The following is an 18,965-nucleotide window of genomic DNA, read 5'->3' as shown; positions in this document are numbered from 1 at the left end:
CACTATCCTAGACTATGTCAGGTCAGTGTGTCATCACTATAGCTCACAGGCTGAACACTATCCTAGACTATGACAGGTCAGTGTGCCATCACAATAGCTCACAGGCTGAACACTATCCTAGACTATGACAGGTCAGTGTGTCATCACTATAGCTCACAGGCTGAACACTATCCTAGACTATGACAGGTCAGTGTGTCATAACTGTAGCTCACATGCTGAATACTATCCTAGACTATGACAGGTCAGTGTGTCATCACTATAGCTCACAGGCTGTTTACTATCCTAGACTATGACAGGTCAGTGTGTCATCACTATAGCTCACAGGCTGAATACTATCCTAGACTATGACAGGTCAGTGTGCCATCACAATAGCTCACAGGCTGAACACTATCCTAGACTATGACAGGTCAGTGTGTCATCACTATAGCTCACAGGCTGAACACTATCCTAGACTATGACAGGTCAGTGTGTCATCACTTTAGCTCACAGGCTGAACACTATCCTTCAGTATGACAGGTCAGTGTGTCATCACTATAGCTCACAGGCTGAACACTATCCTAGACTATGACAGGTCAGTGTGTCATCACTATAGCTCACAGGCTGAACACTATCCTAGACTATGACAGGTCAGTGTGTCATCACTTTAGCTCACAGGCTGAACACTATCCTAGACTATGACAGGTCAGTGTGTCATCACAATAGCTCACAGGCTGAACACTATCCTAGACTATGACAGGTCAGTGTGTCATCACTTTACCTCACAGGCTGCACACTATCCTAGACTATGACAGGTCAGTGTGTCATCACTATAGCTCACAGGCTGAACACTATCCTAGTCTATGTCAGGTCTGATATATTATGAAAACAAGGCACTTTAAACTGTGACCTGACTGTCTCAGAGTGTAGTTATACGATCCCCAAAGCACATCACCAATTACTAGTATATAATATTTATGGTCAGTTTGTGTTTCAGGATCCTTGTGTTGTCTGCAGGACAGATCCTGGAGTTTGATACCCCGGACAGACTCCTGCAGGACAAGGCTGGTTCCTTCTACAACCTGGCCAGGGATGCCGGCATAGTCAGTTGATGTCAGTCTCAGTAGGGGAATATGGACATTAGCATATATGATGCAACCATCACCGATTACACCACCAGGGAATAATGTATAATTTAATAGTGCTAGCCCCCTGAAAGACCATGCCGCAGTTGAACAAAAATACCCAGCTGCGCCAGGCAGGGTAACAACAAGTACCATTTTGTTTACGTTTTTTGGTCTGATGCGGCTGGGAATCGAACCCTTGAACTTCCGCTCACCGGACAGACGCTCTACCACTAGACCACGGAGGCAGTCTGAGCATCACAGACTAGCTCCAGTGTTAATGTGTGGATGTAGATGATCTCCATCGGCGTCTTGGCGAGGCTCCCATGTATTTCTATCCCATTCACACCACTTGGCGTGTGGTTACATAGAGGTTATCATCCCCAAACACACAAGCGTGATAACCTCTTTATCATATAATGTCATTCTTTAATTTTGTGCTTGAAAATCGCTTTCCCTCCCTCACAAACAATACCTAAACATTGCGAGTTTTCCTGGAATGCGCGCATTAATATTTATTACGTCACAGGGTAAGTGATGCGTCAGTCGGACAGTGACAGTAGCCAATATAGTTCCAACTGAAATCTGTTTCTTTTACAGTGGCGAAGCAAAATATACGCATAACAACAACAAAAATTACTTGCATTTCGCGGCAATCCATCGGTCTGTCCGCTGGAGTAACTGCCCTTTGTCAAAGGGAAGCTACTCTAACCCTAGTCTATGAGACGTCATGGCCACGATCAGACGTTGTTAACAGTCGGCCTGTCCTGTCAAAACTTAGAAGTGCAATCAGATGTACACACAGCGACAAAACGAAACAAAGTAACAATTCAAATATATTTCGGCCAATTCCAACTATTTTAATTTGTGGAAAAGGTTTCAAGCCGCAGAGGTCTACAAGCACAGATATGGCTACTGATCCCGCTTGGCTAGGTCTAGTGCCCTCGCAAAATTGTTTCGAAATTTATATCTCCAAACTTGCCAAAACTTATAAAATGCCTTAGCGACGTCACAGTTAGACACTGATTTTAAGTATATTAGACTGTTATTCTGCTTATGATAGCAATTAACCTTGTAGTTTAATAGACGTAGAAGTAGACGCCATGTTTGTTTATAAACAGTGAAAGTAGTCCCTACTTGACCTTTGATATTTGCATCTCTATACGCGTATGACCCCAATGGATATCGTTTTTATCTGTTGGCTTTATCCTGCCGAGAAGCCCACCCATTATATGATAAAGTAAACTACGTTTATAACGAACATCTTTATAACGAACAGACGGACATAACGAACTGTTTTGGGGTCCGGTCCATTGGCTGTATATATGTTGTATGTATGCTTATAACGAACTACGTTTATAACGAATTAAAATGTACGATTCCTTTGAGTTCTTATTACCGTAGTGTACTGTACATTGTGCAGATGGTATTCCTAAATGACTTGTAATATTTGAGGGTTATTATACTCAACCAGTTCACCATGCTCTTATTTTTCTACAAATCGAAAATAAACACCATTGTCACAAAAGTTGTGATAAATAAATTGATGGAACAATGATATATTGCCACTGTAGTTATTTGTTTTTTTATGTTGAACTGTCTGTCAAGCAGGACTCTAGCAGGACAAGCTACAAACTCGGAGGGCTAGTGAAATAGGTCTGGCACTGGACTGGCGCCCTGGGCTACTCCTAAAAAGTGTAATTTATAATGCCAGTATTGACGAACGTTCCTTCTTAAATGTTCGAACGGAAATACGAGATATATTTTATATATGATTCTGCATCGCACCAGTTTGATTACACTGTTGTGTTATCTTTATATGTTTTTAACATTTATTTATCGAAAATTTACATTTGATTTACCCTTTCTGATGATATTTTGATAGTATTAAGGGGCGGTCGGGTAGCCTAGTGGTGAAAGCGTTCGCTCGTCGCGTCGAAGACCCGGGTTCGAATCCCGACATGGGTACAATATGTGAAGCCCATTTCTGGTGTCCGCCGCAGTGATATTGCTGGCGTAAAACCATACTCACTCACTCACTCACTCACTCACTCACCGATAGTATTAATCTCCATTTGTTGTGATTTTTGAATGATTTACAATATGCTGCTTTTAAATATGCAATCAATTCTTTTTGGAAACCTACGGTCGAATTTCGTTGTGTCGATGTTTCCTAGCTTTCTCGAATCACCTTCCGGACCTGCAAATTCCTTATATATCACCATCATCGTTTATACTTGGATCTGTCGAACTGGATGTCGAATTCCAGGTTGTCTCGAACTCCAAAATTAAGCATAAAATTCTCCTGCTGACTCGAACAGCATTGTGTAACCTTTATTTTGAATTAGTCAGCACAAGTAAATAATGCTGAACTTGAGTAATATGTCACTTTTATCACTACCTGTGACCTCTTATGGAAACGTTCTAAGATCGCTGACCTATTGAACCATGTGCAATTACACGTTCCAAAAGATTTCCGTTTTGAAACCGTTCTGATCATGATGTGGAATGGAGATACACTTGTGTATTGACATTGATGAAGTCCCACTGTAGACAGGTACTTCTTATTTCAATTTGAAACGGAACGATGTAGGGCGTGGTTTCTAATGTAAACATAAGAGGAAGAGTGAGTGAGTGAGTGAGTGTGGTTTTATGCCGCGTTTAGCAATATTCCAGCAATATCACGGCGGGGGACACCAGAAATGGGCTTCACACAATGTATCCATGTCGGGAATCGAACCCGGGTCTTCGGCGTAATGAGCGAACGCCTTAACCACTACGCTATCCGACCGCCCCCATGAGAGGAAGAGAATATATGGATGTCAACATCTTTATTATGAGGAACACAACATAATAAAGAAGTTGACATCCATATATTCTCTTCCTTATGTGTATCACTTCTAAATGCCTTTCAAAGACCTAAACATAAGAGGTATCTGATCCAAAGTGGGACTACATACAAGTTCAAAACATAGTAGTCTTTTTATCTCCTTATCAAAAAACATTGTTGGGTTAAAAATATTTTGATTTGTTAAACACATACAGGCCATTTCTGGTGTGCTTTTGTTCATCGCGGACATCAAGCCTGTGTTTATCTAGTCACCGAACTGTCCATCCCGTACAATGATGTTGAGTACAACGTCTTATATTATAAGGGTAACGCTATTTTTCAGGGTATTATCATTTGCAGAAGCCCGAGGTCTTCCATTAACTGTCCGACGATGGAGGGCAGTTGAAAAGCCCGAGGGCTTCTGCAAATGATAATGTCCTTAAAAATAGCGTTGCCGTTATTATAGCTATATTATATTCTATTATCATATAACTTATTCACAAAGACATATGCTGTTATCATATAACTGATTCACATGGACATATAATGTTATCATATAACTGATTCACATGGACATATACTGTAATTATTTAACTCATTCACATGGACATATATTAAATAACTGATTCACATGGACATATAACTCACTCACTCAGTCAGTTCCGAACTTTAACCTGCTACCCTGAATGGCGTCTTTAGCCATGTTGAACACTAGCATGTGACTGACCCTACAGCTCCCATAGGTAGTGTCAGGGACAGTGCGGGCCTGGTCAGTGAGGCCCAGCACGATGGCCGTACCACTTGTAGGTTGTAGTTAACCGATCAATGTAACGCACGCACAGAGCCTTCAGGGCCTGACCGTCGTAGAAGGAGGATGGAAGAAATAGGGTTGGCGTAAACGCTGGTCCTAGGAGGGAAGACATGCACATATGTAAATGTGCTCAATGATCGCGTGTCTGTTTGATTGAAAATAGGTTCGGCATTTACTAGACATCTTCCCGAGGCAAGGCCGTTATCTGACTATACAAGTCCAGTTTCCACTCTTGCCGAACTAGGCTGGAATTATTGAGTTATATTTGGGCCTGACTAACATAGTCCTATGCATAGTCCTATAAATTTCGCGTAACGAAATCGACAACCGGTTCGTATACAACATGGATTTCAACGTGCAGATTGCGGTAGACTGCAGGGTTTGCAAAACATGCGTACCGTCAATCGGACTGGGCATCGACAGATATTTTCCAAATTTGTTCATGTTTTTAATCAAGGTGCTCAAATGATTTGATGCACTTCGCGAAAGACCCGTTTTATTACAATATAGATCTCAATCATCGATCAGATCGTCATGACTGGACGTCGCAATTAGTTGGAAGCAATCTGATTGGTCAATATGAGTTGAGATGAACGTCGGGTGGGGTTTAACGTCGAGTATTGCACTTCTATGGCGACGTGCATACAGGTGTTTGTGTGGCTGCTCTGAGATACCACGCCGCAGATAAATATTAATACCCCACTCGGACACAGTATACTGACTCCGACAGCGCCAGACAGGGTAACAACAAGTACCATCCTTTAACGTATTTTGGTATGGCACGGCCGGGGATAGAACCCAGAACCATCTACCACTAGACCACGGAGGTGGTCTTGGTCAATAGTAGGGGCAAAGCAGGGACTTAACTAGTAATAGCCACTGGTAGCGCTACGATCGAGAACAGCAATTACAGCAAGGGTGGAAACTGGACGTTCAGAGTCAGTTAACTCTTGTGCCTCGGGGAGATTTTACCAGGTTATAATATTTTACAAGAGATGGCATCCACGTTTACTGTGTCACAATTCTCCAATTACAGGTACTCTGAAGACACGTACCAATATGTACAGACTCTCACGTTGTGAAGACACACCAGTCTATAACACACATCACACGTCATGAACACACATCCTACTCTCATGACCAACCTGCTACCTCCAGGGACATCTTTGTCTGGGGTGTAATACCATTGGTCTTGATGCTGCAGGTGTAGGTTCCCGTGTTAGTACAGACAGCTGCACCAAACCTAACAGCCACCCAATCCTCCCCAAAAATAGGCGTACCAGATTGATGGTGTACAAGACTAAAGGACGTATGAGATAGGCGTACCAGATTGATGTTGTTCAGGACTAAAGGCGTTTCAAACAGGCGTACTATATTGATGGTGTTACAAGACTAAGGACGTATCAAACAGGCGTACTATATTGATGGTGTACAAGACTATAGGAGTTTAAAATAGGCGTATCAGATTGACGTAGGAGTTAATATATATTTCATGACTTTTGGAATTGAATAATACTGTTTTCATTATCACATTGCTCTCAACACTTATTCGATAACAGCAGCTAGGAAATTACCGGAAGTAAGTCAGGTCCGGATCAGCATCCTGTTATTAAAGTTAGCGACGGCCGATAGGCCAGTGAATCATGGTTTTATGGATGAGGTGCGGGAAACTGAAGGCTGACCATGCACGAGACTTGGCAGTGACCTTGCAGTGATTCACTTTCGGGTAAAAAGTAGAAGACTTGGTGTTAGTCGGGACTTGACCCTCGGACAGTGGCTAGGCTGGATTAGCACTATGTACATGTGTTGCTATTCCATGGACTCCTATGATTAAAGTTTAGTTTAAACATATTTTATTCTCATGAAAAGGATTGGGCACAAGTTATCACAACTTAGAACGACCTCTCCTATAGATTTACATGTATTCTTATTTACAGCTAATAAATTAATTAACAAAGGAAAGAAAAGAAATAGAAAAGCATATACATGTACATTCACATTGCTCACTCAAACCTTTTTGTTTTCTTTATATATGTATTTACATTCGTTCACATGATTAGGTAAAATTGCATTGCCAACTAGCATCAGATTAATATTTACATAACAAGTATCTTTCACAATTAACAATAGTGAGTGCATCAATTTGTTTCTAGCTGATTTATATTTGTGATTGCAGAAACAGATATCCCAACCCACTTAGTCCGGGGTTGGTTATGATAGTAATTTCGCGGCTTGGGTCGGTCTTCTCCTGTGACATAATATGGAAATACTGAAGTGTTTGTGCTTATCGACACACAGGAGGGTCCACACCAGCGGCCAGCGTGCTGCCATCTTGACGACTCTCGGTTGCGGCCTATCATGTCATGGCAGCATTGCCACATGCTATGTATTATGATGGATTATAGCTAATATGGATAGGGCTGGCGGCAGGGGGTGTTGGGGGCTATCCATAGATGGTTTGCCGTTTAAACAGATGGACGGGTCCCTACCAAGAAAGGCTATACATAGATAGACTGTCGTTTAAACGGATCATTGGCTTTCGTGTAGACAGATGATGGGCCTATACGTTGATCGACTGTCTCTTAAGTATGTGGTGGGCCTATACTTAGATGGGCTGCCGTATAGACAGATAGTGGGCCTATACAAAGATGGACTGTCATTTAAACAGATTATGGGCCTATACATAGAAAGGCTGTCGTATAGACAGATAGTGGGCCTATACAAAGATGGACTGTCATTTAAACAGATTATGGGCCTATACATAGATAGGCTGTCGTATAGACAGATAGTGTGCCTATACAAAGATAGACTGTCGTTTAAACAGATGGACGGGTCCCTTCCTAGAAAGGCTGACGTGAAGACAACTGGGCTGGCCTATACATAGATAGACTGTCGTTTAAACAGATTATGGGCGTATACATAGATAGGCTGTCGTATAGACAGACAGTGTGCCTATATACATAGATAGACTGTCGTTTAAACAGATTATGGGCGTATACATAGATAGGCTGTCGTATAGACAGACAGTGTGCCTATACAAAGATAGACTGTCGTTTAAACAGATTATAGGCGTATACATAGATAGGCTGTCGTATAGACAGACAGTGTGCCTATACAATGATAGACTGTCGTTTAAAAAGATGGACTGGTCCCTTCCTAGAAAGGCTGACGTGAAGAAAGCTGGGCTGGCATATGCATAGATAGACTGTCGTTTAAACAGATTATGGGCGTATACATAGATAGGCTGTCGTATAGACAGACAGTGTGCCTATACAAAGATAGACTGTCGTTTAAAAAGATGGGCGGGTCCCTACCTAGAAAGGCTGACGTGAAGACAACTGGGCTGGCCTATGCATATATAGACTGTCGTTTAAACAGATTATGGGCGTATACATAGATAGGCTGTCGTATAGACAGATGATGGGCCTATACGTTGATCGAGTGTCGTTTAAATATGTGGTGGGCCTATACATACATGGGCTCTCGTATAGACAGATAGTGGGCCTATACAAAGATAGACTGTTATTTAAAGGTGGGTCTACACATAGATAGACCGTCGTATTGACAGATGGTGGGTCTACACAAATATAGACCGTCGTATTGACAGATGGTGGGTGTATACAAATATAGACCGTCGTATTGACAGATGATGGGTTGATACATAGATAGACTGTCGTTTGTAATAACTGTACAGTGAACTACGTTCTTTTATTAAGAACACGCTTATAACGAACTGACCGAAATAACAAACCTTGATTTTTAGTCCCGAACTTTGTTGTATATATGCTGTATATATGCTTATAACGAACTACGGTTACTACGAACTAAAATTAGTGGTCCCTTTGGGTTCATTATAACCGCAGTTTATGGTTTTTCGTTATAAGCATATATTCAGCATATATATATACAACAAATGGCCAGTACTGAAAAATAGGTTCGTTATATCAGTCAGTTCGTTATAAGCGTGTTCATTATAAACGTAGTTTACGGATGGTGGGCATGTAAACATGTACCCTCCAGACCCGCAGAAACCCCCACACGTCGTCTACCCTCTCTCTGTTACATGTGGACATTGGTTTGTATCACAACTGCTGACAAATAAGCAACGCCTGTGTGAGCCACCTTGCTGTGATAGTTGATATGCGTTATAATGTTAGCATCACGCAAACAAATCCTGCCTGTAATCCTGTGGTATGATCAGCTGTATGTGATGTCTCAGTCCCAGCCACAACCGAGTGTACGAATAGTTCAACCAGGTTGCGACGTCAGCATTGTACGTCTGTGTTGTTGAAGAAGGACAAGGGCGACGCAATTTGATTAGCAGAGTTATGCCCCTTTGTCATGCCAGAAATTTTAAGATTTCTAGATCTGCGCTATTACACTTCCAGTTATCTTAGCACAATACTGTGCTTTGTGCTTTCATACTTCTTACTCTTATAACAATCTAAAGGTAAAGTTGGGTTTTTATATACCCACTTGGTGAAGATACAGGTTGTAAGATATTAAATCCGTACATCACACGTGTGTCGTACAAGGTTGACCTCCTTTTAATGAAAAGTCCACTCGTTTCGTAAAAATGGTATCTAACAAGAAGAAGTGTAGTATTCTCTATGTATTATATGGTAAATACGTTGGGAATAAGGTCATGTAAAATACAACGACCAGGGTGTCGTTTCACAAAATAGTCGTAACTTTTCACACTCGTAGAGTTAACGTCATATTTAAGCAATGTTTACGCCAAGGTCAAAGACTGTTTCCCAAAGCTGCAATAAATTTGGCATAACTATCTGACGTGATAGGCGGTACCTCTCGACGACGTCACGATCGAAGGGGTCGCGAAATACTTTGTTGGCTATCTCATCCGTGTTTAGATTGGCCGCCATATTTATCACTTGCCTAAATATTTACACCTCCCAAGGGCGCCAATTATAGTGAGTGAGAGAGTGAGTGAGTATGGTTTTACGCCGCTTTTAGCAATATTTCAGCAATATCACGGCGGGGGACACCAGAAATGGGCTTCACACATTGTACCAATGTCGGGAATCGAACCCGGGTCTTCGGTGTGACGAGCGAACGCTTTAACCACTAGGCTACCCGACGGTCCGCCAATTATACAGCGACGTAATATTACACTGGCTTTGTGAAACGCCCCTAGTTCAGCTTCCCTAAGTTACGCATGTTTTACACGCACGTAATACTAGGGACTGTTTTAGAAACGGTACCCAGGTAATATGCGTAAAGTCGTCCCATTACAAACACACCCTCACAACAAGTGGACATTGGGCTAGCCGTGTCTTGACATGAATACCCTACTCAGACAGTGTAATGACTTCGTGACGACCATTCCTTCGAGCGTCAGGCAGGGCAACAACAAGTGCCATCTTTTTACGTCTTTGTTGGATGCGACCGGGGGTTGAATCCCAGATGCTCTATCCATTGGATGCAGTCCAAAGTTGCGATGATACCATAATTTCATGATACAATGCATTATGCGTTCGTGGTAAATGAAACTTTCTTGATTCAAGAATATGACAAGAAGTCCACTAAATCGAATCAAATTAAATCTTTAATGAATATAGTATCGATGGCATGTTACGTTTTAAATTTGGGATTAAGAATAAAACTTGTCGAGAAAAATATTTATAATCTGTTAAAAAGGCTATTCAACAACCTTTAGCAACCAATGAAAATACAACACAGGCACCCAATCATTTTACAATAAATAGTGTTCTGTACCGATGTTAATGTTCTCTGTATGTATATATATATATATGTGTGTGTGTGTAGATACAGTTGGTGTGTGTCACACAAGCATCCAGTTGTGACGTAGTCGTACCAGCAACAGGGAGCAGATGAGGATGAAGCCGTTGATGGGATTTGGGGAACAGCCACACGTCGTCACCCCTGAAACAGTGGACAAACCTCGTCAATCCGTCAGTGCTGGTGAAATCCTCTGGGATTATTAAATGTTGGAAATAACGCATATTGTTTGGCAGTATTGCCGTGTGTACACATATGAACATTCGGTACAGTCAAGCAGTCGCGATCGGCGAGGCGGGAATTCCGAACTAGCAGGATTCTTGCTAGATGGGTTACATTGTATACGTCGGCCGACCTGTCCGTTTGAACCATCGTTCTATCTATCCTTGAACCTACCAGCCAGAGTGTTTCTACCCAAGACTAACCCTATCGGCCCTTGAACCTACCACCAAGAGTGTTTCTACTCAAGACTAACCCTATCGGTCCTTCAACCTACCACCAAGAGTGTTGCTACCCAAGACTAACCCTATCGGTCCTTGAACCTACCAGCAAGAGTGTTGATACCCAAGACTAATCCTATCGGTCCTTGAACCTACCAGCAAGAGTGTTGATACCCAAGACTAACCCTATCGGTCCTTTAACCGACAAGCAAGAGTGTTGCTACCCAAGACTAACCCTATCGGTCCTTTAGCCGACAAGCAAGAGTTTTGCTACACAAGACTAATCCTATCGGTCCTTGAACCTACCAGCAAGAGTGTTGCTTCCCAAGACTAATCCTATCGTTCCTTGAACCGACAAGCAAGAGCGTTGCTACCCAAGACTAATCCTATCCGTCCTTGTACCTACCCTTAAGACTGATCCTCTCTGATTCCGCACAGTATAGCCCACAGCTCCCTCCTGCTGAGATGCTGAGAGATGGGTGAGACACCTCGCACCTCACCGACATATCCTGGTCTGCCTGCACCAGGGTCAGGGTGAGGCGACTCTGCCTCTCATATGTACAGGACCCCTGACGTCGGTGGGAATACCCTGAGTCAGCTAGAGATGTCAGGTCGACGGGCACCTGCCCCGGCCGGCGTGAGGTCCACGTGAAGGAAGCAGATGGACCTCCAACGGGTCCAGAACACTGGAAGTTCACGATATCACCAACACATCCCGATGTTCTGCTCACAGTCAATGTAGGGGTTGAGGGGCGCCCTAGAATACCAACATAAGTCCTCGTGACAGTTGCAGAACAATAGGGGGTTATAGAGGATGATATGACGTGTGATATATAACGTTAATAATCATCTCATGATCTGATGTATAGGACACGTTTCTATCCATCTGCTGATGTGATGAATGCTATAACATGTTTATAACCAAATAATAAAAGATGTACGGTATAGCACTTTATAACCATCTTATGATATGATGTATGATAAGGCCTGTTTATATCCATCTCAAGATAGGATGTATGATATAACACTTTTAGAACCATCTTATGATATGATGTATGATAAGGCACGCTATATCCATCTCAAGATAGGATGTATGATATAACACTTTTAGAACCATCTTATGATATGATATATGATAAGGCACGTTTATATCCATCTCAAGATAGGATTATGATATAACACATTTATTACCATCTAATGATGTGATGTATGATTAGGCCTGTTTATATCCATCTCAAGATAGGATGTATGATATAACACTTTTATAATCATCAAATGATATGATGTATGATAAGGCACGTTTATATCGATATAATGTGTAATAAGGCCTGTTTATATCCATTTCAAGATAGGATGTATGATATAACACTTTTATAACTAGCTTATGATATGATGTATGATAAGGCACGTTTATATCCATCTCAAGATAGGATGTATGATATAACACTTTTATAACCATCTAATGACGTGATGTATGGTGTGACACGTTTACCTCCATCTAATGGTGTGATGTTTGAAAAGGGGATAACGTATTCTTTAGATGTTATCTGGAACATACATTATCAGTTTGTAAAGGGAGCAACTGCCACATGCCCTACCTGACATTGTGAGATTGTCTGTATCAGTGCAGTATTCACCGCAGGGATCCCCAGGGGATGGCGACAACCCCTCTGTCTGATCGCTCACAACACAGCGCAGGACCATGCCGTCGTCCTCGCTCGTCGTGTTGACCATCAGATGACTGACCAGTCTGTATCCACAGCTTCCATCCGGTTGATAGGGAGCACCAGGATCAGCATACGGCGTCAGGTCAACGGGGGCACGACCTTCCCGATAACCATACCACCTGAACTCGGTATCAGAGCCTCGTACTGCTCCCAGGCAGGCAACATCTAGGCCCTGGCCCTCGTCATAGCAATCGGTAGGGAGTAATATTTTTGGTTTGGATATTGGTCCTGAAGACGATAAGAAACAAGAATGGTTACATATCTAGTTCATTTCGTCGGAAATTTGAAGACGGTCAATGAGAATTTTTTAACTTCTGATGCATAAGGTATCACATTATTTATCTGCTACTAATCATATAACTCGATTGTCATTTTCGTGAAAGGACATAGGAAATGTATCTCAGGTGGACACCCCAATGTATCCCAAACGTTCTTAAATGGAGTCTCACAGATGGACACCCTGTAATTCATCTCAATGTCTCACAGATGGACACCCTGTAATGTATCTCAATGTCTCACAGATGGAGACCCTGTAATGTATCTCAATGTCTCACAGATGGAGACCCTGTAATGTATCTCAATGTCTCACAGATGGACACCCTGTAATGTATCTCAATGTCTCACAGATGGAGACCCTGTAATGTATCTCAATGTCTCACAGATGGAGACCCTGTAATGTATCTCAATGTCTCACAGATGGACACCCTGTAATGTATCTCAATGTCTCACAGATGGACACCCTGTAATGTATCTCAATGTCTCACAGATGGACACCCTGTAATGTATCTCAATGTCTCACAGATGGACACCCTGTAATGTATCTCAATGTCTCACAGATGGACAGCCCCAAACAACATTGATATCTAAACTCGCCATAGCATGTAATTTAAGAGGTAAATGTTGATATTTGGTGGTTGTATTGGATTTATGCAAATGATTAAGTATTCTACATGCATCCTTGGGTTTGTTTACGCCAGGACAGAAGTTCAAATCACTGAAATATGTCATCAGAAACCAATAATGTGGTGATATTCTATGTCTAGCCATCAAACTCTTGGCGGCCAAGGTCCCGAAAACAAGCACACTTGGGTAAACAGACCCAAGGATAGATGCTTTTTTCATCAAAACATTGAACCTCATCTGAAATTTGGAAGATATATTGATAATTGGAGGCCATATTGAATTATGCAACTAAGACATATTTCCCAAACTGGGATTGCTTGGGACTTTCAGTATGTTTTTGTTTTGTTTTTTGGTTGTTGTTTTTTTTTTTTGGGGGGGGGGGGGGGGGGTTAATTGTGGAAATGCATTATGGTGAAATAGATTCTGTTCAATTTGTTCCAAGTGAAATCTTATTTTGCCTGGAATACTCGGGCTTGCTCCTCCATGAAGCTGACACGCCATTAGATTGGGGACCTACTGTTCAAAACGTCGTTAACTCACTCCAGACTCACCTATAACATGTAGGTCCATGCCTTCATAGGCGTATGTCACATTGGTCTGGACGTTGCAGTAGTAGCTGGTGGCGTCTCCACACTCCACCAGGTTAAACCTAAGAGCCACCCGATCCCCTTCCACCACCAGGGTCGTCCTGTTCCTCATCCAGGCTCCCCCGGGCAAGTACTCCGCTGTGTTGTTGAGGGGCCAGAACATCACCAGATCCACATAACCAATACTGTCTACGTACGTGTCAATATATACATAGTCCACTTCCTCCGCTTCAGACAAACTGAAGGAGCAGGTAACGTCGACTGGGTTTGGTCCTTCAATTACCGTCCGGTCAGTAGTGTTTACGACCACGCCGCATGCTGTATGCAGACCTGGACACGATATCATATGGATGCTGATCATTCATATTCAAATGTGAAAAAAGGACAGGTACATGGATAATAAAGGAATATAATGCCCACTTGAAATATTATTTTTAGTGGAAGATTCGGAAGTGTTATGAATGTTATTGAACATATATTGGTATTTTGATGCATGAGTATTTTGACATGCACCATATGTTCCTGTGTTTTTCAGGTGAACAATTGACTTGCCTGTGCATGTGTTTGTGACGTTTGCCACCGGTGGGACAGAATACGCACACCTATTGGCGAACACCTGGTATCTTCACTACTTGATAGTGATTCAGAGATATATCTTATAAATGTGGACAGGGTTTTACTGTAAAGGTTGAGATTGCGTCAAGGATGACATTCTGACGGATATGCTTGTGCCGAAAATAAACTTGTTTATAACAAATAAGTAGTGACGTGAAAAACACCTTCCTTCAGGCCAGGGGGCGATGTGGAATAAATGTAACCAGGACCTTGTGGGGGGAAAATCACACTTTGACTACTTGTTATATCTTAAAAGTGCGGATTTTAAGAACACAATAATACAAATCACAATCTTCACTTCACATTTATGACAGAGACACATGGCATCAAACATTTGGACTCTTTTTCTGCAAAGTCACATTTTCAGACTGTTTATGAAATAACTTCTGATTTTAGAAATACTATCTGATTAATTTTAAATAGACATGTATTGAAATATTTTGAAATGATGATTTTTCATTACGAGTGAGTGAGTGAGTATGGTTTTACGCCGCTTTTAGCAATATTCCAGCAATATCACGGCGGGGGACACCAGAAATGGGCTTCACACATTGTACCCATGTCGGGAATCGAACCCGGGTCTTCGGCGTGACGAGCGAACGCTTTAACCACTAGGCTACCCGACCGCCCCTTTTCATTACGAACTAACGAGAGGAAAATACGATATTGTTGCACAGTTCGCACACATGGCGATTTTTATGGAAGTCCGTTGTCGTCAAACGTTGCTGAGGGAAACGTCTTCACAAGGGGAGGTGAAATGGGGTTTAACGTCGCGTCCAAGATTATTGCACATATATAGCGACGTGCATGTACGTGTGTGTGTGTGTTTGTGTGGCTGCTTGTACTAGTCCGGACTGATGCCGATTTATAGCGTTAGCTCACTGAGATACCATGCCGCAGTTTAACATGAATATCCCACTGACTCCGAGCCGACCAGTCCTTGTTTTAGCCCCTTAATGCCGAGCGCCAGACAGGGTAACAACAAGTACCATCTTTTAACGTCTTTTGGTATGACGCGGCCGGGGATCGAACCCCAGACCTTCCGCTCTCCGGGCGGACGCTCTACCACTAGACCACGGAGGCGGTCCGCCTTCACAAAGAGAAATCGTTATCGATAAACGGTCTTACTCTTCATGTACTTTCAACTTGTGAATACTTATCAAAGGCATCTGTTCATGATAATTTCTGAAACGTTTTGTAATATCGCAGATGTAGAAGGCCAAATACCTGCACTCGAATATGAAAGGCCAGAAACTGTCAATCGTATTTACATATTTTCTGTAACAGGTAATATTCAAAGACAATATCAGATGATTGGGTACTTCAACAACGTCTTGTTTCACCTGTCATTAAGGAGGCACGGGTTTCCTAGTCGTCTAAGGCGCCGAAATTCGCTGTGCAGAGTTGCGTCCCTAAACCTATGATTGTGGGTTCGAATCCCAGTTCGCCCCGATTACGTTTCTAGGTTTGTCAGCACCATACCCGTGCTCGTGGGTTTCCCCGAAGTGGTAAACGTCTGAAAAGCATCACTTCGGGCTTTCCTCCCACATTAAACTGACACGCCGCGATATGACTGGAATACTGTTAAAAGCGGCGTTAAACCCAACTCACTCACCCGTCAATAAGTACTCAATTCTGTAAAGAAATCTGTCATGAAGCGTTATACCCAGCCTGATCAACGTTAATCGAACGTAAGACAAAATATCCCCAAAATAAGCTATTACATACTTTCTTTTTAATATATTCATGAATATGCGACGATGCTTGCATTAAATATAAATAAATCGAAAAGAAGTATTTGACGTTACCGATAACCAAGAGGTATTTGAACATCAACAGGGTCCCCATGTTGCAGACGGTGGAGGTCAGGGTAATGACCGGTCCGATGAGGAGGATCTGACATATGGGAGATGCTATTGCTTCTCTAGCAGGGAGGTCAGGTGGAGGGATAGCGTCCAATGAAACAAAAGTGAGTGTAGCTTGTCAAATAAACCCATGGTTTCGTGACATCGCAAAGAGAAAGAGCCTGAGCAAATCCAATCTACACAACTCAGCATCTAGTGACACGGTTCAAATTCTTCCACATCAATCATCTGACCTTGTTAGTATTTTAGGTGTGTAAATGGATTAACGCCGTGAGAGTGTATATCTCCATATGAATATATATATCGCTTCGTAGACAGACAAACATGCAAAAGCAAAAAATATTAAAGACACGTAACCTTGACAACAATTTATGCAGGCACATTCAGATATTTAAACAAACAGACTTATTTCTGGGAGAATGTACGCAAAGTTTGATAAATGTACATTTGATAGAGTTTATACGTTTACAAGATTGAACATAGCGTTGATATGTCTATGACATGCATAGCCTCCAATTTCTACAGGACAGATTCAACATAGGCATTTTTATCTATTCCTGAGAATTACCATGATATGATCCCTTCATGTGGAGACTTCTAACACCCGTGCCCCTTCTTGGGAAGACTTTAAACAAATGTGTCCATTTTAAGAGACTTATTATAAGAGTATCCATTGCTGTGTAGACTTACAATAAACGTACTCACTCTTAGCGAGGCGTATAAAAAAGCTTGCAAGAAAAGTATCCATTCTTGAAAAGACTTATACTAAGTATGTACATTTTTGACTTGTAAAAAAAGAATCCATTTTAGGGGAGATTGATAATAAAGGCATCCATTTAAGAGGAGGATTATGATGCTGGTATCCGATCTTGAGGAGCCTCGTGATAACAGATATGAATTATTGAGGAGAATTATAATATAAGTATCCAGTCGTGAGGAGATTGATAATAACAAGTGTCGAGTCTTGAGGAGGCTTACTATAAAGTAGCGTTCCCCGATGATCATTCAATCAGTCACTGGTTTGCCCAGTGAAGACATGGTTACATACAGACCGTCATTGATGATTGCGTCGTTTAAAACCATTTACCCCGAAATCGCACTTTACACTTTTAGCAAGCAGAACGTCGATGCATTGTGATGGGGTTCACATGACGTACACTGTAATACACACATTTAATCCAAGTGAATTTCCACACTTTCACAATCAAGAAACCCAAACTGAAAGCACATTAAGCAGTCAAATCTAAAGTTAAATAATTTTGATATAAATGTAAGCAACGATGCCCGGCCGCGTCATACCACAAGACATTAAACGATTTTACTTGTTGTTACCCTGCCTGGCTCTCGGCATTAAGGGGATAACATGTCTGGTCATCACGGAGTCTGAGGAGGGTATAAATGTTAAACCGCCTCTTGTTATCTTAATAGGCCAGCACTATAAAACTGCAACAAGCAGCCACACACGCACGTGCACGTCGCTATATAATTGCAATAATCGTCAACACGACGTTAAACCCATTACACCTCCCCGCACCTCACTTTCAAACACGACCCAACAGGCGAAAGGACAATGTGGAAAAATTGTGACCAACCATGGGATAAGGGTATTCTCCATTACATTTTAAAACTACGGGATCTTAGGAACACAAAATTACAATTCAAAAGCTCCACTTCACCATTTATTTCAGAAATACATGGCATCAAACATGTGGACTTATTTTCTCCAAAGTCCCATTTTCAGACTTATAACTACTGTTTTTAAAAATAATGGGTGATTAATTGAAAGTAACTAACGAGAGGAGAATACGATGTTTGTGTAGAGTCCACACACATAACAAACTACAGATGAAAGAATGCATGCAATATATTGTGGTACGTATCGCAACAGTATTGCAGTAAATTGCAATACAAACTTCAGGCCAATATCACTACTAACTCCCAATATATTATTTTGACTTTTCGCTACACAGAGCCACGTACATGTACTGCCCCATGGTCTCCTTATACATCAACATCGTTTATAGGGAGCAGTCTGAGGGGATCAAAATTCTTACCCAGCAACATATGCTCGACGTACGAGGCCACTTCATGGACCGGGTGGTATGACTCGGAGACGTATATAGATATATTGTTGTAAATTAGCAATATTCCAGCTATATGACGGCGGTCTGTAAATAATCGAGTCTGGACCAGTCAATCCAGTGATTAATATCATAAGCATCGATCCACGAAATTGGGATCGATGACATGCATCAACCAAGTCAGCGAGTCTGACCACCCGATCCCTTTAGTCGCCTTTTACGACAAGCACAGTCGCCTTTTACGGC

The 18,965-nt window shown here is 41.9% G+C and overlaps 2 protein-coding genes across 2 annotated transcripts in view; one reads left to right on the top strand and one right to left on the bottom strand.

Moving 5' to 3' along the window:
* LOC139457412 (multidrug resistance-associated protein 1-like) overlaps positions 1-2,357 on the top strand; it is a 51,629-nt gene extending 49,272 nt beyond the window's left edge. The window contains exon 30 of the mRNA XM_071238812.1: positions 974-2,357. Within this exon, the coding sequence (XP_071094913.1) occupies positions 974-1,088 (115 nt within the window). The 3' untranslated portion in view covers positions 1,089-2,357. The remainder of the gene's footprint in view (positions 1-973) is intronic.
* An 8,187-nt stretch (positions 2,358-10,544) lies between these two features.
* LOC139457943 (uncharacterized) lies at positions 10,545-16,621 on the bottom strand. Its single transcript, XM_071239286.1, has 5 exons — positions 16,582-16,621; positions 14,123-14,488; positions 12,540-12,896; positions 11,348-11,698; positions 10,545-10,645 (listed from the first exon to the last, which is right to left on the bottom strand). Exons 1-5 carry the CDS (start codon positions 16,619-16,621, stop codon positions 10,545-10,547), a joined length of 1,215 nt encoding a protein of 404 aa, XP_071095387.1.
* Between the last annotated feature and the right edge of the window lie 2,344 nt (positions 16,622-18,965).

Source organism: Haliotis cracherodii, unplaced genomic scaffold, assembly GCF_022045235.1.
Source record: "Haliotis cracherodii isolate W230 unplaced genomic scaffold, xgHalCrac1.p SCAF_12, whole genome shotgun sequence".
Taxonomy (NCBI): domain Eukaryota; kingdom Metazoa; phylum Mollusca; class Gastropoda; order Lepetellida; family Haliotidae; genus Haliotis; species Haliotis cracherodii.
The sequence above is the reverse complement of the archived record's forward strand: the minus strand, read 5'-3'. Positions and strand labels throughout refer to the sequence as shown.

What these genes read in the sequence shown, in the direction of transcription:
- LOC139457943 (XM_071239286.1), bottom strand. Translation starts at nt 16,621, where the DNA reads ATGGGGACCCTGTTGATGTTCAAATACCTCTTGGTTATCG. An exon ending in CAAATACCTCTTGGTTATCG is followed by an intron (nt 14,489 to 16,581) that starts GTAACGTCAAAT and finishes TATCGTGTCCAG; the next exon opens with GTCTGCATACAGCATGCGGC. An exon ending in AGACAATCTCACAATGTCAG is followed by an intron (nt 11,699 to 12,539) that starts GTAGGGCATGTG and finishes TTGGTATTCTAG; the next exon opens with GGCGCCCCTCAACCCCTACA.